At 35.9% G+C, this 25,996-nt stretch overlaps 1 protein-coding gene across 2 annotated transcripts; it reads left to right on the top strand.

Moving 5' to 3' along the window:
* LOC127880852 (transcriptional regulator ATRX-like) lies at positions 1-24,398 on the top strand. 2 transcript variants are annotated; one of them, XM_052428300.1, is made up of 13 exons: positions 1-143; positions 780-962; positions 1,328-1,465; positions 1,729-1,904; positions 2,342-2,581; positions 3,190-3,289; positions 3,638-3,821; positions 6,745-7,000; positions 14,362-14,480; positions 16,297-16,474; positions 16,789-16,974; positions 17,453-17,618; positions 20,387-24,398. In XM_052428300.1, the coding sequence occupies exons 2-13, from the start codon at positions 833-835 to the stop codon at positions 20,911-20,913; spliced, it is 2,400 nt and encodes a 799-aa protein (XP_052284260.1). In that variant the 5' UTR covers positions 1-143; positions 780-832; the 3' UTR covers positions 20,914-24,398. The 2 variants fall into 2 exon arrangements, with proteins under 2 accessions (XP_052284260.1, XP_052284258.1); XM_052428298.1 differs by having other exon boundaries at positions 3,154-3,289.
* The last annotated feature ends 1,598 nt before the right edge of the window (positions 24,399-25,996 follow it).

Here is a 25,996-nt window from a genome sequence, read left to right as displayed (position 1 = left end):
GTGATCACTTTTGTACATACCATGTTAAGCAACGTGAAGCTAACAAAGATGTACAAGTGTCTTGTTGTGTGTCCACTCAACACCTGCCTAACTGGGTCAACGAGTTCCAGATTTGGCTGGACGACGTCGACTTTGAAATCAAGGTATGGTATTTGCATAGCTGACTTAAGATAAAGGTAGTAAAATGAAATCTGTCCCATGGAAAACAAAGGCCCTTTTCAAATGGCTCCTAAGAAATTTTATAAACGAAGTGATTTTTAAATGAAATATTCAATTTCATTTATAATCAATTTATTTTATACTTAAAATTGGCATTACAACATATTTAGTCAAAACTATCTTTAAACAAACTGACCACAATTTAAAAATAGTGAGCAATGCTATAAGTGGTCCATCAAGCTTTAAAAGTCTTGTAAAATTCGAGGTTCTTGTATGCATAAAAGTTTCAATTATGGTATGTACATGAGAGTTTAAAATGGTTTAGCAAATGTTAGCAAAATATAAAGTATACAAGTGAACATTTATTTTTTCAGCCTTTTAACCCTTTTCCACTCAGAAGCAAAGTGAAAATGGCTATGTGCAAACAGCATAAACCAGAACGGCATGTTTATGCTGTTTGCTGATCATTAGTATCTAAGGGTTGGAAATGAAGCCTTTAAAACTTTAATCCAGTTAGAAAGGTCTTTAATTAAATTTAACTTTCTTAGGGACTACAAATGCGTGAAAATAAGTATCTAGGTGGTAAAGTTAAAGTTGCTGATGGCTGTTTTTCTCATCAGGTGTACGAGATGTCGCGGGTGAAACTGAACTTTGAGCGTGCCCAGATGCTGGAATGAGTGGCACGAGGGCAGGGCGGGGGGTGATGATTCTCGGCTATGACATGTACAGGAATCTTGTTAAGGGGTCACACTGCAAAAACGAAAAGCAGAAGAAAATATTCTTTGAGGCGCTCTCTAACCCTGGTAGGCTTGAGTTCACATTTATTTAAGATTAGGTGATATATGAAAATATTTAATTTAATGTTAAGCTGTAGATTGTATAGCTTTATTACATTGAAAGCTGTGAGCTTTTATACACACTCTTGAGTCCCTTGCCTGGGAAGTACATGTTCTTGGTTTCTGAAAGATTCTATGAATATGTTCCATTTAGAAATAGAATACGGGACCACCCGGTAGATAATAAAAATATTAAAATATTTCATTTTACAGGAAGTCTTCATATGAATTCCTCATCCGTAATCCCATTTGATGATCTACTAAACCTTAATTGTTTTTATTTGCATTTCTTTCAAGCTATTTTGGCTATTGAGGAACTCGTGTTTCTTCAGGTCCTGACCTTGTTGTGTGTGATGAGGGACACATCTTGAAGAATGACAAGACCTCTCTCTCCAAGGCCATGAACACAATAACGTCACGCCGAAGGATTGTTCTCACCGGCACTCCTTTACAGAATAACCTTGGAGAATGTTAGTTTTCAACCCTTTTCCGCTCAAAGCAAAGTGAAAATGGCTATATGCACCCAGCATAAAACCAGAACAGCCTGCAAGTAACTTGCAGTCTAACCAAGTAGTATGCTGTTTGCTGCTCATACGTATCTTAGGGTTTGATATGAAGTCTTTAACACAAAAACTTGAATCTAGAAAGAAAGGTCTTAAATTAACAGGATTAGAAGATGTACTTGAAACAATGACCATTTTGCATGCGTCATGTTATGTATCCCTTGTTACAGACCACTGCATGGTGAGCTTTGTCAAGCCCAGCCTTCTCGGTACCAGGAAGGAGTTCTACAACCGCTTTGCCAACCCGATCACAAACGGACAGTGTAGCGACTCCACCCCTACGGACGTGAAGGTCATGAAACGTCGCGCCCATATCCTCCACAAACTTCTGGCAGGGTGTGTCCAGGTAAGTGGTGGATGAAGATAATGTTAATGTGGTGTTAGTATAATGCACTATTTTATGTCAATTTAATGTAATGGTATATGTTAATGAAATGTATCATTTTTCATTCTGAAGAGGTACATATTCTGGTTGAATAACCTTAGATACTTTCAGATTATTATTGTTATGTGAAGAGCACTTCACCAATAAAAAAGATCTTATAAGTAACTAGAACTTGATAAAAGCTGCATCAAAATCAAAATTTCTTAAACAAATTTCTTCAAATGATTACAGCTTGATTAATGTTCCCTATAAGCTAATATAATATATTGTAACTTCCTCCCCCTTCCCCCCCCCCCCCAAAAAAAAAATAAGTCATGCTTTCGCTCTTTGAACAAATTTTGCGTTTGAAGGTATTTATTGTTTATTCGCTTGAAAAATTACTGTTAATTAATTTTCAGAGGAAAGATTACTCGGCCCTCACAAAATTCCTTCCTCCCAAGATGGAGTATGTGATTTCCGTGCGACTCTCAAAAGTGCAGATGTCCCTGTATGAAAAGTACCTGGAGCTGTCAGGGGTGACCACCAACCCTGACACAAAAACCAAGGGGGCGCAACTCTTCAAGGACTATCAGGCCCTCATGAGGATATGGACCCACCCCTGGGTGCTGAAACTTGACGAGATCCGACAAGAGAATAAGGTGGCCCAATTAACCATACAATTTATAAAAAATGAGCCTCGCTTTCGGAAAAAAACATGGCTTAATGCATGTGCATAAAGTGTTGTCCAAGATTAGCTTGTAGAATTTGCATAGGCTAATCAGGGACGACACTTTATATCTAAGCTATACTTTTTCTAAACAAAAAAAAATATGCAAGCAGAAAGGGTCATCCCTGATTAGCCTGTGCATAGGTACATACAATAAGCCCCATTTTCCCAGAGCCAGGCTGAAATGGAAAGCATGAGATTTATTTGTAAAATCTTTTGAAAATGTATTGTGTGCATATGTTAAATTTTTGAGTTATTTAAGATAGTGTTCAGTGTGGGAGTGTCAGAACAGATGAGTTATCAGCAACACATGCTTATCCGATATAGTGGTATCCTTGTTATTAACATGCCTTGTACCCTTGTACGGTATTCTACATAAATCTCCTGACAAGAAAGGCTCGGGTCCCATTTGGATTTCCCTTGGAGAGAGAATAAGCCCTTATAGTTGGATATTTATTCATTCTATTTTGTTGAAACATATTGTGAACACTTTTTTTTGTCCAGCGTCAGTTTGATGACAGCAAGGATTCTTTCATAAAGGATGAAGACAGTAAGGCTGAAGACTTATTTATAAATGACTCCACCACGTCGGATGAGGATGATAACGTTATGTCCGACGACTCGACGAAGAAATCCAAAAGTAAGAAAGGCAAATTTCCATGTAAGCTGACTGTGTTTTTCATAATAAGACTGTGGGGACTGCGCAGGCTTATCTGGGATGACACTTTATGCACATGAATTAACCCTTTCCCACTCAGAAGGAAAGTGATATAGCCATATGCAACCAGCATAAAACCAGAACAGCCTGAGAGTTACTGGCAGGATGTTTAGGTTTTATGCTGTAAGTTGCTAATCAGTACCTTAGTGTTTGAAAAGAAGACTTAAAAATTAATATATTTAGCAAGGTCTTTCATTTAATATGATTATCGAAGGCACAACAAACGGGTGTGGCATATATCAATAAATTACACTTTTCCCCCTATTTCAGAGGAGGGTGCGGGATCCTCGTGTATGGACGAAGCTGACATGGGGTACGGCGGCCCCAAGGAGCTCACCTCCGAGTGGTGGGCGGAGTTTGTCAAGGAGGAAGATAAGTACAAGCTGGAGCTCTCTGGCAAGCTCAAACTGCTCTTCGAGATACTCAAGATGTGTGAGGACATAGGCGACAAAGTGTAAGTTGGGTGCTAGGATTAAAGTTTGTATAGCAAGAATTGGCACACCTAAACCTCAATTCTTGACAAGCTTCTCGTGTATTCTTTTAAGCCCATCAATTTCTAAATTGAAGGGATTAATTTGAAATGAACGAAAGAAAAACACTAAATAAAATTGATGATATAAATAATGATAACAAAATAATGTGAATATACTGTTAATATTTGGGGTAATCCACTTACTGGAAATATAACGGTAGATTATTTATTTCACTTGTTTTTGGTGTGTTTTTTATAAACGCAAGCTTAAAGATGATGTATTTTATTAAATACAGTGTAAGTGATATGTGCTAACATGTGATCTCAGTTTCATGGTCACTAGATGTTTATTTGCTTGTTTAAGATACTGGGAAGCAATCTTCACACTAACTTTTTGCCCAAATTATTATGATGTCGATTGAAATTTGCTTCTTGCCTGACCCTAAAAATTTAATCTATATAATTTTCCGATTATAATTATCCCCTGCTAAAGGCTGATGGATATTGAATTTGCTTTGTCCGTCCATCCATCAGTCTGTCAGTCCGTCCGTCCGTCAGTCACAAAACGTTCATGGTTATATCTCAGAAAATTTATAAGATAACAACAAGAAACTTTATGGATGTAAAGATATCAATGCGGAGAAGTGCCATACACATGAGCCATAATCCTACACTTTCTTATAACAGAGTTGTTGCCCTTTGTCTTTTTTTATTATGATGTAACTTTTCAGGGCTATATCTGAGATAAAACCCAAGACTTCGACACAAAACTGTATGGGTGTATTGATATCTATGACAAGAAGTGCCATGCAAAAGATACCATAACTTTACACTTTTTAGCTCCACTTTTTGAAGAAAAATGAAAGCTATACTACTCACCCCGGCGTCGGCGTTGGTTAAAGTGTTTTATAAAGTCAAATAACTTTATCACTATCAAAGATTATTAACTCAAACTTGGACTACTTATTTATGGTAACAAAACAATTGTTTAGGTCAAGGTGCATAAATCTGTCAGCATTATTTTTAGAGGTATGCCCCTTTTTAACTTAGAATTTCGGGTTAAATTTTTAATAAGTTCAATAATTTGAATACTATCAAAGATAATCAATTCAGACTTGAACTACTTCTTTATGAGGACAAGACACTTGTTTAGGTCTAGCTGGATAACTTTGTCAACAATATTTTTAAAGTTATGCCCCTTTTTAACTTAGAATATGTTGTTATATTTCTAAAACTTTAACACTTTCAAAGACATTAAACTAAAACTTGGAATACTTCTTAATGACAACAAGACAATGGTGTTGGTCAAGGTGCATAACTCTGTCAGCATTATATTTAGAGTTATGCCACTTTTTAACATAATTTCGGGTTAAAATTTTTAATAAGTTCAATAATTTTAACACAATCAAAGATAATCAATTCAGACTTTGATAAGGATAGCTAGCTGGATAACTCTGTCAACAATATTTTTAAAGTTATGCCCCTTTTTAACTTAGAATATGTTGTTACATTTATAAAAGTTTAACACTATCAAAGATATTTAACTCTAACTTAAAATATTTTGTACGACAACATGTCACATATGAAGGTCAAGCTGCATAACTCTATAAGCATTATTATTAGATTTATGCCCATATTTAACAAAGAAATTTGGGTTAAATCTTCATTTATGTTCAATAATTGGAATACAATCAAAGATAATCAATTCAGACTTGGGCTTCTTCCTTATGGTGACAGGACTCATGTGTGGTTCTAGCTAAATAACTCTCTCAACAGTTTCTTTACAATTATGACCCTTTTGTAACTTAAATAGTAGGTTTAATTTCTATATTTTTAAGACTATCAAAGATATTTAACTCAGACTTGGAATTTTTGAGACTTTGAACACTTTCTACAAGATGCATGTATTATTAAGCTGCTCACATTTTGTTTAGTTAAGTTATGCTCTTTTTAACTTAGACATTTTCGTTGAAGTTTTATAAATTGAACACTTGGGTAAAACACTAATGCCAGACATAAGTAAAATATCTCTTATAATATTGTATGTGTGACCTACAGTTGATTTTACCCTAACTTCATTTTTTATTTACTGTCACTAATGCAAATAGCCATTTGCTGTCTTTCTTGATACTCCTTTTGCTTCAATATCAAGCATTTTTTACTCTATCAAAACTGAGAAAAGTCGAACATGCTGTCCTACCGACAGCTCTTGTTTAAATTACAGTATAGTTATTGCCCTTTGTTATTTTGTATTGTTTAACTTTTTAGGGCTATATCTCAGATATGCTACAAGATTTTAATATGAAACTGCATGGGTGTATAGTTATCAATGAGGAGAATTGAAGTGCATAAAACAATTACCCAACACTTAAATAATTGTTTGAATTATTCCATATATCAAGGGATTTGCACCCATCCATAAACAAACTTTATTTGGCGGGGGGATATCAATTTAACTAATTAGCTTGTTTTCCTTGGCCTGGGCTATGGACAAGTGTTTCAATATGAAGAGTAAAAGAATGTGTGACTGTTGTTTGCTGAAAATGTATCTGTTTAAAATCATCTGCAAGACTGGTGCTCCATAGTGTTTTAAAATCAGTAATTCTGTTGTATACATGTATCCGGTCACAAAGCTCTGTTGGTGGTGTAGAAACAAATTTTTTGGTTTAAACCGATACATAAAGTGAACAAATTCGAGATTGTCATTATGAACTGATTTCAAATCAAATTTATCAAAATTTTCAAATGATACGAAAATCTATTTTTTTAAATACGAACAATAAAGTTCCAATCAATATTTATCGCCCAAAATCTGGCTAATATATACAAAAATCTAGTTAGCAAAAGCTGATTTAGTAGTATTAATTAAGTCATTTTGTATTTCAAGGCATACTTGTTGTTACAGGCTAGTCTTCAGTCAAAGCCTTCTCTCCCTTGACATCATTGAGGATGTCCTGGCAAAGTTACATGAAGTAAATCAGCCAGAAGCCAGCAGCGATGGAGACAGTGCTGGAAACAAGGACGGGAAAGCGGGAGATAAACCAGTGGAGGTTGCGGCTGGGGGAAGTGAAGGGGCCTCCTCGTCGAAGATAGGGGCTGGTGAAGGGGCCAGCAAGGAGTTGAGTGAGGAGGACAAGACGGCCAAGGAACTGAAAGAAAGGGTTAGATATACATAGTGTGTACACTATACCTGCCGCAAACAAAGTTTGTGGGGTTCCATATTGGAATGACTGTCTGTTGGTTGTGTCCCTGTGAAACAGTCAGTCCGCCTGAAATAGTTAAGGCAAGCAATACTGGCAAAGTCTTGCAATGGCAGAAATCATGTTTGTTAAAAACCTCTAGTTGATCTTAGTAAGGCCAGGCCATCTCGCTTGAGCTCAGAATTGTCGGTGTGCGGATCAGGAGTTCGAATCCTGGCTTGGCCACACAACATGTGCAGGGATTGATCATTAAACTTTGTCGTTGGCCATTCTGTAACTCTTGATTTAAGTGTAGCAGTTATCAGTAGCTGTCGTAAGTTTGTGCACTTTTTACTGGTTAACTGGTGAGAAGGACTTAGCTGTGTTTTTGCATTAAAATACAGAGGGATTATATTCAAACATACTTATTAACTGTTTGAATGTCATAAATACGTTACCTGCTATCTTATAGCTTTCTCCTTTCCAAGGGGAATAACTCTTTCGGAATTTTATCTGGGAATCGGCCACCTCCATACCGTAATGCAGGCCAGGTTAAACATAGTGCAATGCAACTTAGGCAAAAACCGGTTACCAACCCTCAATATTCTTTCCGGATCGACCATGTGAATACGTGTCTTTTACGGCTCTGAATTGAAAATAGTTTTTCAATTTATTTCACTTGGTTGAATTGGGAAGATGACAATATCAACGAGCGAGGCATGGTATAGGGGAGATAATCCTGGGTTATGGTAAGGTTAGGATTAGGATTAGGGGTCGGGTTAGAGTTAAGGTATGGTTTAAGGCTAACCCTAACCCTAACCATTACCCTAACACCCTAACCCACCCCCCCCCCAATGCGCATTACAATACCATGCCTCGCTCGTTGTCGTTGTCCGCTTCCCGGTTGATTGGGGTTTTGAATAGATAAATTGTGTTATTTATTTGTTCACTTCTCATTCGGATTAATTTATGTGGATTTAATGGACTTTTGTATCATTTGTAAAGGTAAGCCATGCTTGTTTTTATCGAACAATGGTTTATTTCTACCATGCTGGGTGTTTTCAGGCGCGAACGAGCACGTGCAAAACGTATTTTTCTAATACATTGCGAGAACGTGCAAAGCGTGATCTTCTAATGTGTTACGAGATCGTGCAAAGCGTGTTCTTCTAATTCATTGACATATTGTTTATCATTTTCCATTGTGTGCACTAATGATTTTAACGTTCTGTATGAAAATCTAATTGATGGTCATTTTATTTTTCAACTCTTTTGAATTAAACTTTTGTTTAATTTATGATCCACGGCAGTGTTATTATAATTTTCATTATGGGCAAATAATGATTTTATGTGGCGTATGATTATCTGGTCTGTTTCCAGTTTATTGTTGAATATGTTTTGCTCTCGTTTTTCATATAATCGACTACATGATGGTCGCAGATGCAAGAGTTGATAAAAACCCGTTGACTTCGCAGACAAGTTGGATGACAAGTTGCAGCATCAGTTACCGGGTACAGGGCAAGATGGCGACCGTACTGAGCTTATTAAGTTTAACAGTCTGTCAACATCAGACCAAATGGCGTCCCCATACGCCGGTCTCTGCCCGACGGCCAATTTCTGACCATTTTGCCACCGCCATACTTTGGTCACCATCCGGTGACAACACTGGTCATATGACCGGTACGTCACCTAGGACGTTGATCACGGACCTTTGCTTCTACATTGCTCGACGTCTGACCGGCCCGGCCGGTCCGGTCGTGTCATCGGTCCGGTCCGGTCACCGGTCTTGTCCAGTCATGTCTACATTCCACGTGTGATGGTTTCCTTATGGCATCCACACATGTTGCAGTCACCGAACCGTATTTGTAAACAAACACTAGTTCGTTTAACTTTCAGGCTTCGAGATTAGGTGTTCATTTCTCCTCTACGACTACAATGGACACTTTATGCCTATTAATACTGATAATCTACCGTTGTTTTCCGGTCTACATTATCAGATGACTTCGTGGATGGTCATTTTTCTGCACCAGATTTTCCATTCTGACGAAGTTATATTATACCGGTCCGATCAACGGACATCGGTCACCATTCACCGGTCATATCACCGGTCACTGGTCACCGGTCAGAATAAGTAGTCGTTCATCATCATCGGCTTATTTTTTCTCCTCGTCTTTATTATCATCATCGGACTATTCTTCCTCCTCTTCATCGTCATCGAATGAATCTTCGTCGTCTGCTTCAATGATGTATCATCGCTATCGGATTGGATTTTTGGCACGCTCTTCTTTTCCGATCAGTTCTCGACATTGATGTCAGACCATATGGATTCCACCATATTTCGGTCTTTAACTGGTAGCGTCACCGGTCATATTATGACTGGTCCGTTCACCTGGCTACAGTTACCGGTCATTGACCGGTCCGGTTCGGTCACCCGTTACCAATCACCGATATTACACTGTGTTATCATCGGTTAATTTTATAGCATCACGGGTATCTTCTACATTATCTAGTTGTATACCCCTGGCTATGATTGCATTGAATACAATATTTTATGCATTCAACAATCTACATGACATTTTGTGTTTTTCAATACTGATGTTTTACTGGCGACCGTTGGTTACCAAATCATCTCCGCTGATTTGGTCTTTGGTTGATTTTCCTGACCAGCTATCCATTCTGGTGCTGGTTATTAACTACTAATACTAGAAGATTATGAAATACCTATATGTCGGCTACAGACTTTGCAGTCACAGTCATGGAACAGTTGGGACACATACGTGACTCTAGCAGGATTAGCAAGACCACATTTCGTGTCGACTTCTGCTTTTCTATTGCTCCTACGACAGTGCATGTTTTCAAGTTACTGGAATCAACAAAATTTCTGACATTATCATACTTTCGCTTCCTATGCCAGTTGTTTCTACTACTATCTCAGTTTTTTACTCTATGTTGGAGAATTACTAACTGAGAGAGTTCTGATACATAAGATTGCCTACCAGATTGACCGCATGGCGGCTACAGTCTTGTAGATGGCTTGGGAGCTATTGAACTCAGATCTAAGATGCTAAGGATCTTGAGGGACCTCATCTTCTCTTTTAATCTTCAAGATTCCCTTGTTGGAGACAATTTTATTAGAAAGAACAACTTTTCCCTCTTAAAGTTCTTCTTCTGTTACACTTCTGGCCATAACAGGCCGTTTTTCCTATAACTGGTCGTAATTCTTTCAGATTTCGTCTGGTTAGGAGTCTTGAAGTAAATGGCTTAATCAAGCCAGATTTAAGACTTCCAAGCATTCTACCAGCAAGGGTGGACCCCCTTAATGTTACTTCTGAGGTTTTCACTTTTTTCTGCCACCACACCTCCGATGCCGGAGGTACCACTTTCAATCATATTCCGTACTTCGCAAATCGATGACTTCACGACCTTTATTATCCAGGATGTTAAAGGCGCCTTTTATTGGTTCAAGAAAGAGGCTACTGTAGATAGGTCATAAACTTATAAGTGTTCAACACTTTCCTATTCTACTAATTTTCAAGTCTGTTGGGAGAAGGAAAGTTCGGCTAGCCGTAATTTCTTTCCCCACCCATCCTTGACTAATGGTTCCGGCCACCGGTCGGTGTTTACCGGTTCGGTCACCGGTCTTTCTGCTGAGACATTTTTCTTACGTCCGTTTCACCTTTGTTTTTAAGTTTATTGAATTTAATCTCGGGAGTATTCAATGACACGGATTTCCATCTTTTCATCATTATTTCCCACTATTCAGTAGTGTCTAAACTAGAAGATTATCTTGGCATGAGTATAGTTTATTCTACCACAACCTTCCTTACATCTTACACAGATGTGAACAGGGAAGGTTAGGGACGATCACCTATAACAACTTATCCTGATATTCTCAATTATGTGGTATCCTAATGAATATCACCTGCACATCAATATCTTAAAAAGCGAGCATTCTTTTTAGCTGTTTTTCATATACAACACATTTTCACGACTCCTTTGTGATGGTTTCAGCTAACACACATTAATCGTGGTTTAGTTCCAGACACAGAGGTGAACATATTATCACTCCTTGTATCTGGAAACCAGGAACTGATTCGTTCTTTGCAAGAACATCAAATTTTCTCTATCGTTTTATACATACCAGGTCGTCTCAACGCCCTGTTGGACTTTTTGTCTTGCAGTTCTTTCTGTCGAATTTGTTTTCCGTTCGGTTGAAATGAAATGTGATTTGCGCATGCGCGGCAGTGTTTTTGCAAATGGCGTGCATGTAGCTGAAAAATAATATCGAGGAACGTTGTTTTTCATCTAACGCTTGTAATGAGCGAAACGCGATCGTATATCGCATTGTAAATGCTAACAACGTGAATGCAGTTCACAAAAATCGATCCAGCAGCGTGTGCGATTGTTATACATTATTCCACTTCACATAAACTGGATACTTACGTTTATTCTACTTTTGGAATATCTTGGTGGGTTTTTGTCATATTTTCATGGTATCTACTTAGTGAACCATGGGATTATGGTTCTACGCCCTTTAAGTCTCCTGTACAGTTATTTTCAGAAAACTTCTTCACAGGTAAAATATCATATCTCAGAGAGACATATTTATACTGATCCAAACATGTGCCACTACATGTCTGGCCACTATTTAGTTATCTCTACAGAAGAACGTTTTTCTGTTAGAGCTTCAATCCGTGTTACTTTAATTCCATCAAAACTGTCTATGAGGTACTCTTAAAAAAAATTTGACTGAGTATTCGAGAGCATAGTTATTACCTTAATCACTCTGCTAGATGCATAGAGGTTTTTCTCATCTTTTTCTTTGATGATAAGAAATTTGTTCTTATTTCCATCAATGGATACAGAATATGCTTTTGTATGCCTTGTTTTTTGTAAGTCATCACAACTCTGTGCTGTCTTACCTATTTTGGAACTGATCCAAACTATGGAACTTAACACTATGTTTTTAGTTCCCTTACCTTCTTAAACGGTTTTGGCTTGTGTTATTGGGTTGTTTAATAAGCTTCATATGAACCTTTTCATCAGGCTTTTAACAGTTCCATTATAATTTTAAGACGGTTTTCATTCTTATTATGGTTATTACCGTACGGAGAAGTGAAATGCATGCTTTTTCTGTTGAATACGACCAATTTCAGTTGTCGTCTGCACTTTGTTGTTTAAGCTAGGATTCCTTGCTTTATATCAACTCCTCTATATGGCTTCTAAAAATCTTCAAGTTTCCAAGTTTTTCTTAAACGGGTAGAAATGAAGATGAGGATAAACTTCTATGGCCAATTGGGGCGTTGAAGTTCTATCTCAGCAGTGTTAGTCTATTCGAGGTTCTCAAAAGACACTCTTCATTTCCCTAAAAGAACGGGGGAGGGGATGTTGTGCGGTTTCTATTTAACGGAGTCAGACCTCGACAAAGGGAGGATTACTCTTATCTCTAATCTAAGGATTCATTTCTTTTTAGGATCTAACCGCATGAATTAAGAGCTCTGTCTGTTTCGTGGGCGTATATTAATCACACCCCACTTTTTGACATGTTCCAAGCTGGGTTGTTTTTTTTCGAATCCGACCAACTTTTTCATCTTTTTATCTTCGTTTTCTGAAGTGCCAACAATACGATATGTATGTGTTTTGTCTTGTTTTGATTTCACTAACGGTAGTGTCTTCTTTACGCCAGACATATTTACTCTGTCCGAGAAGTCACAATTAATACCGTTTTAACAAAGATTAGCTGATAACCATTGTTTTGGGTTTTGCTATTATCGTACGCGCTTTTCCTATAATTTTATGTTCCTTGAGGTTTTCATCATAACCATTTGATGTAATGGGTTACGGGATCTTCATTTACGTACGATACATTATTTAGTTCTTAGTAATTAACAGTTCTATTCGTTCTTTGATTTATGGTCTTAACGAATGTTGTTTCTGCCATATTTCAATTTCAATTTGCGTTTAACGCTACCATTCTTTGAGTTTTAAGAAATGTAAATAATTAAGGAAGTCGGTGAAGTAAACAGCCCATTTTATTCTGAAAGAATATCCGAAAATACAGAACTTGAATCCCGCACAGCATTTTCTTAAATATTCTTTCGGTGGCTGCTTTTTGAAATTTGATCAGACTTTTCCAAATACGTTTCCCACGTGATCCCACGTGGTCTCACGTGGTACGTTTATTCACCTGCTTTTTTATGTTTATTCGGGTCAAGACTGCTAACCCTTAGTCATGGAACTTTCTCGAAGCTTCGACTGTGTACTTGTATGTTCCAAATTTGGGAAACAATTTAGGTTGGAATCTGCTACTCGCTCTCTTAGCTTACTAAGCTGTTTTCTTATAGTACATCAAGGTAGTTTTCAATATGTAAGAGTTTGTAGCTCACCTGGCACAAAATGTAGTGTGTCGGAAACCCGGGCTTAATGCGTAATACGGACTGCATAATTCCTTAAGTATTTCTAACAATATACAATAGTTATTCTAAACAATATGCAATAGTTATTTTAAACAATATGCAATAGTTATTTTAAACAATATGCAATAGTTATTTTAAACAATATGCAATAGTAATTATAAAATTTTGTTAATTGAAATTAATTAAAACTTTATTAATTATGATTAGTTAAAATTATTAAATAAGTTAAAATGAAAATTTAAATATAACAAATATTTCATAAGATTGTGATTTAAATTGGATTACACTTTCATTAGCTGATAACCCTTTTAATGGGTTCTACTGTAATGGGAAAATATATACGAGCCTTCCCATCGCAGCTGCAAAATCAGCTATAAGATAGCAGGTGATGTATTTTTGACATTAAAACTATTTTTTTAAAGTAAAATTCATTTAAATTATTAAATACTTACCTGCTATCGGTAAGTCTCACCTCCACCCCGATATTCGATTAATATTCGGTATATATATTGAAAGAATATTGAGGGTTGGTTACCGGTTTTTGCCTAGGTGCATTGCACTATGTTTAACCTGGCCTGAATTACGGTATGTAGGTGGCCGATTACCAAATAAAATTCCGGATGAGTTAATTCGCCTTGGAAAGGAGAATTCTATTAGACAGCAGGTAAGTATTTAATAATTAAAATGAATTTTACTTTTTAAAAAAGTTGTTTTATTGTTCACCGTACAGCATATTTTCCCTATAAAGAAAACAAAACTTTAACTGCTTCATAGGTATACATAAATGAATTTTATTGAGAAAAATGTCTGAAATGCCATTTACATTTAAATAGAGTGTTGAGTAAAACAATCTTATTCAGCGCCAGTTCAGTTGAAGAAAATTATTTCTCATTTAAATGCTCCTGTAAATAAACCTGATTTTTTTTTCAGCTGTCTCAATATGGCAAGTCATGGACAAAGGGTGGTGATTATTTCCGCATGGACGGCTCAACAAGTTCTATTCACAGAAAAGCATCTCAAGATATGTTTAATGACCCAGAAAACTTAAGGTAGTTGTTGACATCAATCTGAATGTGTCATATATATAAGCCGCGTTGTGGAAAAAAACGGGGTTTAATGCATGTGCGTTAAGTGTCGTCCCAGATTAGCCTGTGCAGTCTGCACTGGCTTATCAGAGGAAAACCTTTTCTCTGTTGTTGAGTTTTTTATTAAAGGAAGTCCCTTATCCAGTCTAAATGGAAAATGTCGTCCTTAATTAGCTTGTGCATACCGCACAGGCTAATCTGGAACAAAACTTTACGCACATGCATAAAACCCTGTTTTCTCAGAGCGGGATTCATATTCTGTTACTATTATTTAGTACTCGGGCCATGTCTTGGCCCTTTCTTTATAGTCAGCAGTCCCATTTATTTAGTCAACATTTCCAAATCATAGTGTTGTTTTCAACCAATGTTTTAAAATGGTGCCTAGAGACACTATTGTTGAATATTGCTTACATTATTTATGAAAATTTTATTGCTGAGTAACATTTTTAAAAACAAAATTGCCATAAATTTCTGCTCTTCAAGGTTCTCCAGTCATGTTTAGCACTAAATAGTCCGTCAGGTCAACTTTTGAACAATGTTGAATTATGAGGTCGCTGTGGCATAGTGGATATGTTGAACTCGGTGACTGTTAGGTTTCAGGTTTTAGCCCTTCTTTAGGAGCGTTCGTAAGATCTTCCCCAATGATTCCAACTTGGTTCCTCCCAGGAAAGCAACTTGAGAGGTTCCCTTAAGGACCTTAAGCTATTGATGCAATAGAATACTAACAAATTTGTTTTAGCTTATTTTCTATCATTAATAAATGTCTGAGTTAAAAAGTGTATACTGGTTGAGCGATTAATAGTCAAGTGACCATTGGTATAAAAAGTGGTATCGCTGGTTGTGGGGTGTGATGGCAAGTGTAGCAATCAAGTAAAAGTGTGATCGCAATTGTAGCGATTGTTGTAAAAGTGTGCTCGCAAGTGTAGCGATCAAGTTAAGTGTGATCACAAGTGTAGCAATCAAGTAAAGTGTGATCGCAAGTGCAGAGATCATTGATATTAAAAGAGTCATTTAAAAGTGTTATCGCAAATGTAGCAATTATTGATGTGTGCATTGGTATAAGAAGTGTTGCGTAAAAGTATAATGGCTGGGTGAGCGATTAATGGTCAAGCGACTGGTAGAGCTAAGTTTAGCCCAATCAAGAAAATGTTTTTTCCTGCCCTGGACGCTTGATGAGCAAGAGCTTTTTTATTTGAGTAAACGGTGTTGCTACTATAGCGTCATTACTTCACATCGGTAATTCAACGTGTGCTCGTCCACCTCCGGTAGGCATAATTTTCTAGCAGCCAGCTTCCACGAGTGAATCATCCAATCTTTCGGGGCTCGTGGTTACCAATGGCTGTTTCTGGTTAACGCTGCGGCCATTATATCCCACTCTCTTACTTGCATAATATTTTATATAGATCTGTTAGTGAATATTTTATACGTGAACATTCGATTTCATTTGTGTGATGTTTATTGGGAGGCAAAATATATTGCAGTCATGTCATTAAGCTGGTCAACTAAACTAACGTGTTGTTAAATCGTCATCGATGCAGTCGTAAAATAATAATGTATATAGAAATGCTAGTTAACTTTGAAGCATCCCATCCCCTTTTGTGTTAGCAATGTTCCTATTTTAAATATTATTTAATAAATCAATTATGATCTGCCAGTTAGGGATGACCTCTTGCAAAATAACAAATGTAATCTCTCATTTGTTGGGTGCATTATAATATGAAATCGCTTTTGAAAATGGAATAAATACTTCACCTTCATTGAACCATATTGCATGTTTCAGAGCCCGTCTGTTCTTGATCTCAACGAAGGCTGGAAGCTTGGGAATAAATCTTGTGTCGGCCAATCGTGTCATCATCTTCGATGCTTCGTGGAACCCCTCCCACGACATTCAGTCAATATTCCGTGCGTATAGATTTGGACAAGTCAAGCCAGTGTATGTGTACAGATTTCTAGCACAGGTTAGTTCTTCTTTCTGTTCGTAGTTTGATCTATGTTTGACATAGTCTGAGGTAAATTATTAAATAAGACCCACTTTAATTAAATTAGATCCTAAATATGATTAACTTGTGGAATAATTAAATAGATTGTCATTTAGTGTGTAAACAGGGTTGTGACACTGTTGTAACAGCGGCACTGTTCCACAACTGGCAATTTCAGGTTTATACGAACCTTGCAATAAACGTCTCAAAGGATTATTCTGTATTTAAAGGAACAAAAGTTATTCTAATAAGCCGTCAAGTTTATACAAAGCCTGTGCCTTAAATCACTTCAGGGAACAATGGAAGAGAAGATATACGAGCGGCAGGTCACGAAGCAGTCGCTGTCGCAGAGAGTCGTGGATGAGCACCAGATAGAGCGTCACTTCACGGCGGCCGACCTTCAGGAGCTATACCGCTTCTTACCTGATCGGCTGGATGATCCCAACAGGAAGGAGAGACCTCTGCCCATCTTGCCAAAGGTCTGTGCTTGATTATTTAAATTAGTTGAATAAAAACAGTCTGACTTTAGGTCGGCATCACCTGCATTTATTGACTAACTCCTGTATTAAATGACTATTACTAATAACCCCAATCCAAAGTCCATTGAAAACATCGGCAAGTAATCACCAACAACCAAATGCAGTTGTCCGAATTTAGATAAGGTATTAGGCAACCAATGGTCAGTAGCGCAGCAACATTGCTTATAAACTGTCTCTTTCACTGCAAATATTATTGATAGTGATAATTTTCTTCTTGCGTATATTGGGTTACTTAATTCTCTTATGCTCAATGTTCTTTATTTCTGTGTTTTGTAAATAAGGGCACTATAGGAATTTAAAAAGGGAAAAGAAACGATGAAATGAATATTGAAAAGAGATGCTCAGTGAAAGAAAAAAATTAATTGCTTGAAATAAAAAACTAAGACATGTTATAAATATGTTTTAATTGCATGTTTAGGATCACATGTTGGCTGAGATAAGTACAACAAACAAAGAGTGGATCGTTACATTCCACGAGCATGATTCTCTTCTGGAAAATGTCGAGGAACAGAAACTGACGGAGGATGAAAAGAAGGCAGCGTGGGAAGACTATGAGAACGAAAAGAAGGGAATCAACATGAACAGTAAGCAATGTCGTTACTGTGCTAGTCTCTGCAAAGTTCCTAAAACTATTATTGCCACGAGGTCTGGTGAAGTCATATTAAATACTGGTGAAATGTTCATTTAACTGGCCAATGAACTACAAAGCACCCATTGACCTGATTTTTAGCTCGGCTGTTTTCGGAGAAAACCCGAGGTATTGTCATAGCCAGCTCATCGTCCGCCGTCCGCCGTGAGCCGTCCGCCGGCGTCGTGCTAAAACCTTTACATTGGCTCTAAAATCAAAGTGCTTCCACCTGCAACTTTGAAACTTCATATGTAGATGCACCTTGATGAGTTCTACACGCCACACCCATTTTCGGTTCACTAGGTCAAACGCAAAGGTCACTGTGACCTCTTAAAAAATGAACCTGCAGCCGAGCGTGGCACCCGTTATGCGGTGCTCTTGTTTAGCTCAATGGTGCTCATGGTGAGCTTTTGTGATTTCCTGTTGCCTGTCGTCAAAACGTGTATTTGCCTTATTATCACTCTAGAAGCCATATTTATTGTCAGATCTTCATGAAGCTTAGTCAGAAGATTTGTTCCAGTGATATCTTGGACAAGTTCCAAAATGGATTGGGTCTGTAAAAAACATGGCTGCCAGATGGCGGGGCATTCTTTCTTATATGGCTATAGCAAAAACATGATATCTTGGATCAGTTCAAAATAGTTCTGGTCTGTTGGAAAACATGGCCACCAGGGGTCGGGGAATTTATCCTAATATGGCTATAGAAAAACCTTGTTTGCTCTCTAAACGTTACATTTATAGTTTTCACTATTCATGACACTTGGTCAGAACATTTGTTCTAATATCTTGGGGCTGCACAGAGCAGGTCAGGTTCGTTATTGGTCGCCTTAAAATATGACTGTCGGGGGCTGGGCATATTTCCTTTAATATCTATATTAAAACCTTGTTAACTCTCTAGCTGAGAGTTTTCCGATCTTCATGAAACTTTGTCAGAAGATTTGTCCCAATGATATCTTGGATGAGTTCGAAAATGGTTTCGGTTGCTTCAAAAACATGGCCACCAGGGGGCGGGGCATTTTTCCTTATATAATTATATATGGCTTTAGTACAACCTTGTTAACACTCTAGAGGCCACATTTATTGTCCAATCTTCATGAAATTTGGTCAGAAGATTTGTGACAATGAAATCTTCGATGAGTTCGAAAATGCTTACGTTTGCTTGAAAAACATGGCTGCCAAGGGGCGGGGCATTTTTCCTTATATGGCTATATATGGCTTTAGTAAAATCTTGTTAACACTTTAGAGGGCACATTTATAGTCCGATCTTCATGAAACTTGGTCAGAAGATTCAATCAAATAATATCTTGAACGAGTTCAAAAATGATGCCGGTTGGTTGAAAAACATGGCTGCCGTGGGGCAGGGCATTTTTCCTAATATAGCTATAGTAAAAACTTGTTAACACTCTATAGAGGCCACATTTATTTTCCGATCTTCATGAAACTTGGTCAGAAGATTTGTCCCAATGATATCTTGGATGAGCTCGAGAATGGTTTTGGTTGGTGGAAAAACATGGCCGCCAAGGGGGCGTGGCATTTTTCCGTATATAGCTATAGCAAATCTTTGTTAACACTCTAGAAGCCACATTTATCGTCTGATCATGAAACTTGGTCAGAAGATTTGTCCCAATGATATCTTGGACAAGTTCGAAAATGGTTTCAGTTGCTTCAAAAACATGGGGCATTTTTCCTTGAACAGAATAGAACAGTTTAGTTAGTAGATCAAGGCCTCCGGCCCATAATACATAGCACAATAACATAATATAATATAATTTCAGAGTTGTGTCCATTGACATAACTTAATAACATCAAATAATACAGTTTCAAAGTTTGTGTAATTTCAAAAGCGCAATAACATGTTAACGATGGATAAGTTGAACGATCACTATAAAAGTTAAATTACTTAATACTTCAGTAATTAATTTGTAAGTATTTTAGCGGCTGAGCAACTCTAATCGATATGTCGATTTAACCGCGTCATACGAAAAAGGGTCTTTTTCCAAAGGCGAATGCGCAGGTTCGTCTGAACTCATAAGACATAAGACCCGTTTTCGCATTATGCGGTTTAGTTTTAAACGCACGTCCAATAACATGACAACAGTACTCGTATAAATGAAAAAGAAAACTCTAGATAACAATTACAATGATAATGAAAAATAAAAACAAGTTGGAATCATTCATGGTATCTGAATTAATCTCTCAAAAATATTTTTGTATTGTTTTTTAGTAATAAAACTAATATTATAAACACGAAACTAGGCTTTTCAATAGACATGAAGTAAAACAGACAAATATTGTAAATTGACTTACAACACACGTAATAAAAAAAACATATAAGTAAGACCACTTCTGTTTTTTTCCTTATATGGCTTCATGAATCTTCATGCAACTTTGTCAGAATATTTGTTTACATGATATCTTGGTTTTGTATGAAAATCATCATTAAATGTTTCTGGTCTGTTGAAAAACGTGGCTGCAAGGGTTTTCACTAGTCATGAAAGTTTGTTAGAACATTTGTTCTAATAACATCTAGGGCTGCACAGAACAGTCAGTTCCTTTGAATCTCAGTTGAGCGACTTTGGCCCTTTCAGGCCCTCTTGTTATATTGAATTCCACCTTGCCAGAATAATTTAGTACCTTAGGGTCTCAGGTGAGCGCCTTAGGGTACATGGCATCTTGTTTATTGTAAGATGATTGTAAACTAAGCATACAATGTTTCAACTTCAGGATATGAGTCGCAGCCATCAGATGACACAAAAGAACATGAAAGCATCAACAGTAGAAGTCAAGGGCAAAAGTCTACTCAGCAGAAAAACAGTGACACTACCAATGGTTTAGATACAGAAAATTCAGACATATACTTAACATTAGGAAACTCTCAAAAAAGCATTGATCTTGTGGAAACATGTGATGCTCAAAGGGTCGAAAAAGACATCATTATGACAACAGAACTGGAAAATCAAACAGATAAAACAAACAAAGTAAGCACTTCCGTTGTTTACGAAACGCAAATGAAAGACAATGTTAATAGTTTAAGAGAAAATGCAAATATTACAGCTGTTGATGAATTAAGTAAATACCTTGACAAAACTGGTAATCATGCAGAGGAACATGCTGAAGGTCCAACTAAAAGTGATGCCAAAGTGAAGCAAAAGCTGGAAACTGATGATGATCTTATTGAAATTGTTGACTTAACTGGTGATGATTTTGAACCAGATAAAGAAACCTTAACACAGGTAAGCAAAGGTTGTTAGGTGTGAGATCCAGATCGTCGGCAAAGTCGAGGTCGTCCTACTGCTTCCAAAGTATCCACTTGATTCCGTTATGCTTCTGCGTAACCACCAACAAGTAAACATCCTCACTCAGCCAATCTTTTGACATTCTCCACCAAGTGTACAGCAAGGATTATTCCCCGTTTGTACTAAAAGATTTCGTCAAAGTTTGCTTGCAACAACACCATACCAGATACATATATGTGAATTCAATAATATATGAACATGATTTTACATGGTTAAGATTTTAAAATAACAACTTAATTATACATGATTAAATATTAAGTCAGAATACATTATGAAAAAATAGTATTGGAGTTAACCATTCATTTGGAGGACGCAGGTGGGCTGGAGGCAGTTTCTTGGCAGCTGTACATGCTCACAATGGAGATGATGGAATAAGTTTTATTATCAGTGAAATAATGATTATTGAAAATGCCGAAGAATATAAATAAAACAAAGTTTGCATTTATTTCACTACGATAAATCTTATTTACAGCTGACACTTGTCAGCGCCCACAGTAGTCCGCTCCAACTGCACTATCCTAAGCATCTGCTTGCATATAGATATACTAGTAATACTTTTAACTTGATGTAATAATTGAAGAAAATGTGAGACCATATTTAAAAATCACCTTTATTGGCATACTCAATTGTACCTGTTCATATATTGAAATATTGAGATATACCAAATATAAAATAATTATGTTTATTTTATGCTTTAATGTGTTATTTAGTTTTAATGATTAAAGCTGTCAATATATTTAATAAAATGCTATAAGAAAATTGCAAAAAAAACTTTTTTCTTTTTTAAAGTGAATTAACCTTGTGTATGTTGTATATCAGTGAACAAGTTGTTATACATTAAAGTGACAGTTCGCTGAATAGATCGTTGTTTTGCATCTAATTCGTACATCGAGAAATAAACTTTACATAAATTCATTGAAATATATTTTTATCGAGGTTGACATCGAAAACCTGGTTAAAATCGGTTTTGAATCGATAAAATAATATATAAATGATTATAAATACATTCAATAGGCGAAAATCATTGAAGCATCGCGAGTTATGCAAATTATATCTTTATTTAGCTTTCGCTAAACATAATTAGCATATGGAAGATAAATACATAGATTTAGCAAAAAGTAGCGTTGCTACTCAGTTTCCGTCTGTAACAGATGTATTTGCATTTGTTCTTACCTTCTCTCCGATAAATTCGCCCGTATCCGCAATTTTGTTTGTTTAGGTTTAAATTAATCGACTCATGAATATTAATTAGGTCGTTTTCGTACTTTACCGTACTCGACCCCAAAATAAAAATCGCTATATTGTTTGTTTTAAACCGATTTCAAACGGATTTTCAGTGATATTCTCAATAAAAACACGTTTACTTACGATTCTGCCCATATATATATATTCCGCGAACTGTCACTTCAAAACGTGCTTATGATCGTAAATTTTGACTTAATGTTAAGTACTTAAATATTTTGTAGACAAAAATGACCATAGAAAAGTAAAGAAGATCGAAATTGTTAATTAATGCACAAATAAAAAGAAATAGCAAACCTGGATAGCGGTTCTAAAACCATTGTCTAATCAAGAGCCAAACTATTACAAATTGAATTATCATTTAATGATTGAATGCATACATTCTTCCAGGTAAATGTTTATTCCTGTAACGTGTATTAATTATATGTCATTAATCATAGCGATTTAAAATTAACATGTTATGGTGAAGTTTCCTCATAACGTCTTTCCCATAGATGTATGATAATTTAATCTGTGCAAGTTTCTGCTGTCAATGCATATAGTGTATTGAATGATTACTTACAATTGTTAAGAATAGACCTGTTTATTTACGCTTGGTTGCATCTAAAGCCTTTTACTTATTACGACACTTTCGAGTCCGATTAGAATCATTACTAAGGGCCTTTGGGAGCGATCTCGAGAATGTTTGGCAGACATCCTATATCCACCACGCCCATGCGACTATCTTAACTAAGTTTTATCTTATACTGTTGTAGCTTTATTTCCTGTTTGATTTGTGATATTTTTTTCTAAAATATGTTAGATCTATGTTTTATTTACATAAACATCTTTGTACAATACAAGGACAATTTACTCTCCCATATACATTAACGATGGATATACTAGAAACACCAAGGACGTCTGTCTGTCTGTTTGTAGACGAAAATGTGTCCATAGAAGTTCTCCTCAACTTGTAAATGTACAGCATTCAAACGTTCCGTTATTGTTCCTTTTATTATGAAGTTGTGCATGTGCGATTATATTCAACCTTTGTTAAAAATAACAAAAGCAATGCCCCTCTTTTAAGAAATATTTTTTTTCTTTTTATAATAGAAATTAGCATTTTTATAATAGAAATTAGCAAACAACACATCCACAACACAAGGTTCAGATATGGTATGAAACATGGTTTTGTCGCCCTTTACTAAGTTTCATTTAATCATGACCTTGGGTCAAAACTGGCCGCACCCAGGGGGTCAAATACGCGATATACACTTATATAGCAAAGTAACTTGTCAAAATCTCTTTTTCTGAACCACAAAGTAGTTTTTAAATGAACTTATATTTTGAAATGTTATGATTTACGTAATGTTCTGTTGATATGCAATTAAATTGATTGAATGTATTGATTGTGCCATTTCTCTCTGGTGATAATAGTAATACATATATATTTTATATTGTTAGTTTTTAAATAAACTTATATTTTGAAATGTTATATTTTTATGTAATTTTCTCTTCATATACATTTAAGTTGATGAAATGTATTGATTGTGCAATTTCTCTTTGGTGATAATATTTATACATGTAGAATGTATATTGTTTTGAATGTTTGCCAATAGCTGAAATAAGAATGTATTTAATAAACAATGTGAGGGTGTGCTTAAGTTTAAATTAGCTATATTTTATTAATGTAAATTTTACTTTTGCCTTTATTAGTGATTTAAGCTGTCTTGTTTTATTCTATTTCTTTAAAAATTATTTCAATTAAAGAGGATGACATATATTGTTTTGTGTATCATCACAGTATTTGATAAATTTGATTATTTAATTTTATGTTATATCATTTAAATTTGAACGCATCGTATACGTCTATAACATGTCCGAATTATGCAAACATAAGAATTGTTTTAATAGAAATAGCTTAGTTGGTAAATTCTAGTTCTAATTTCTTAAGTACAACGCAAAAATTATCGTTTGTATTGTCATGTGAACATTTCAATAAATCCAGTGCCAGAGCCTGTCGTGATATTTGAAGTAAGATTATGTTTCAATTGAACACCGTATATATTGCTTTTTATAAATTGTATTTTGCACATACACATACAATTATATTTAAGGGATTTCAAAATGTTCGTCTCTCTTAACTCTGTTATGAGTGGCTTTGTGAATATATATGTCATTTTTTGCAAAGGTGAGACGTAAATAAACTGTTATGTGTATCTGTCGGTCATAACTAATTATATAATATCTAATTGAAATCAAATTTAAATGCATATCCGACATTAATCAAGTACCGGTATTTAAACAACACATAAAAAACAGATTCTAAAAATATTTTCTTTCCATGTACACCATTAAATAGCTACTTAAAAATAACTTGCACTTGCACAAAAAAGTATTCAGGTGTCAGTTTTCTCAGTATCAGGTATGTCAACTGATTGCTCTTATGACAGGTTAACACATGTAGCTCATCGAAAACCAATTCCATCTGATGAATACCTGAGGAAAATAAACACATTACAAATAATGAGTGCGTTGAAGGACCCAACGGGCGCGCATGGCCTTTGGTCGTTTCTTTACAACAATATGCAAATCCTCACAAAAATGATTAATCAGTTAGTGTTTAAACTAAAAACAAATTCGATCAGAATGCCATAAGAAAATAAAATTCAATAATTTACACATACATCCATGTGTGTCCTGAAAAGTAAGCGCGTCATGGATGAATGATTTGAATGCAAAGATGACCTCGGATAACAACGGATAACAACATACATACAATATCATGTTGATTTCTTGAGCCGTTTTAAGAAGTTACAATGTTAACAGTGTTGCGTTAGAAGTGCGAGTAAGTGTATGTTTTAAATTTACATATACAGCCATCAGATGTCACTGATCTTAAACAATAATTAACCCTTCAAACCGGTTTCACGTAGATATAGCACAGAGCTTTGTCAAGAAATTGCTGTTTTTACCTTTGACTTGACCATCACCTTCATATAAGCTGCCTGGTTCTGACGTACAGCCAACCATCTAGTAAAAGTTAAGTAAAGAGTCTTTCTAACATTTGACCTTTTACCTAAAATTACCTTGACATTGACAGTAACAGAAATTATTTAAAAGAGTACACACAAGTTTCCTGATGGAATGATCAACGAATAGCCTCCCCCACTCGAATCCTCACTCATAGAGATGAAAGAATGGTAAAACAACAGAACAAAAAATAAACTCTAAAGCAGACCCTGTAGAATAAGGGATATCAAAAAAAAAAGATTACCGGTAAGCACCACGTCTTTGTCAACAAAACTCATTATTTTAGTGAAATGTCTGAATAATAGAGCGTTAGGGACATTCATATTACCCCTAAAACTGAATCTTTTTCAGTATTATTGTAGCATGTATCATTACCACTATCCCTTATTCTCATAGTATCGGCTCTCCTCATAATATCGTGACTTTACCGAAAACAACCCGCAAGAAGTGCTGAAAAGTATGTTTTTTGTCAATTTTTAGAAGTTGTAATTTATTTTATGGTTATCGCTGACTATTACGACGATCATTCTCATGATTTCCGGTGTTCAGTGGAAAGTAGGTCATGTTTATTTCAGGGTATTTCGATGATATTTAAATTACGTAGTTCACACAATTATGTTACGTTGTTGATGGTTAATTAGAAGCTTGCTCAAATGTTGTATATGCCGCTTATTTTTGAATAAAATGTAAAAATATTTTAAGAACAACATGCCCAAACCAAAAAAAATCAACAATAAATCGTATGAAAATCGCGAACAAATCGTGAACAAATAGTACTTTTCCG

The sequence above is a fragment of the Dreissena polymorpha genome, chromosome 5 (assembly GCF_020536995.1).
Source record: "Dreissena polymorpha isolate Duluth1 chromosome 5, UMN_Dpol_1.0, whole genome shotgun sequence".
Taxonomy (NCBI): domain Eukaryota; kingdom Metazoa; phylum Mollusca; class Bivalvia; order Myida; family Dreissenidae; genus Dreissena; species Dreissena polymorpha.
The sequence above is the reverse complement of the archived record's forward strand: the minus strand, read 5'-3'. Positions and strand labels throughout refer to the sequence as shown.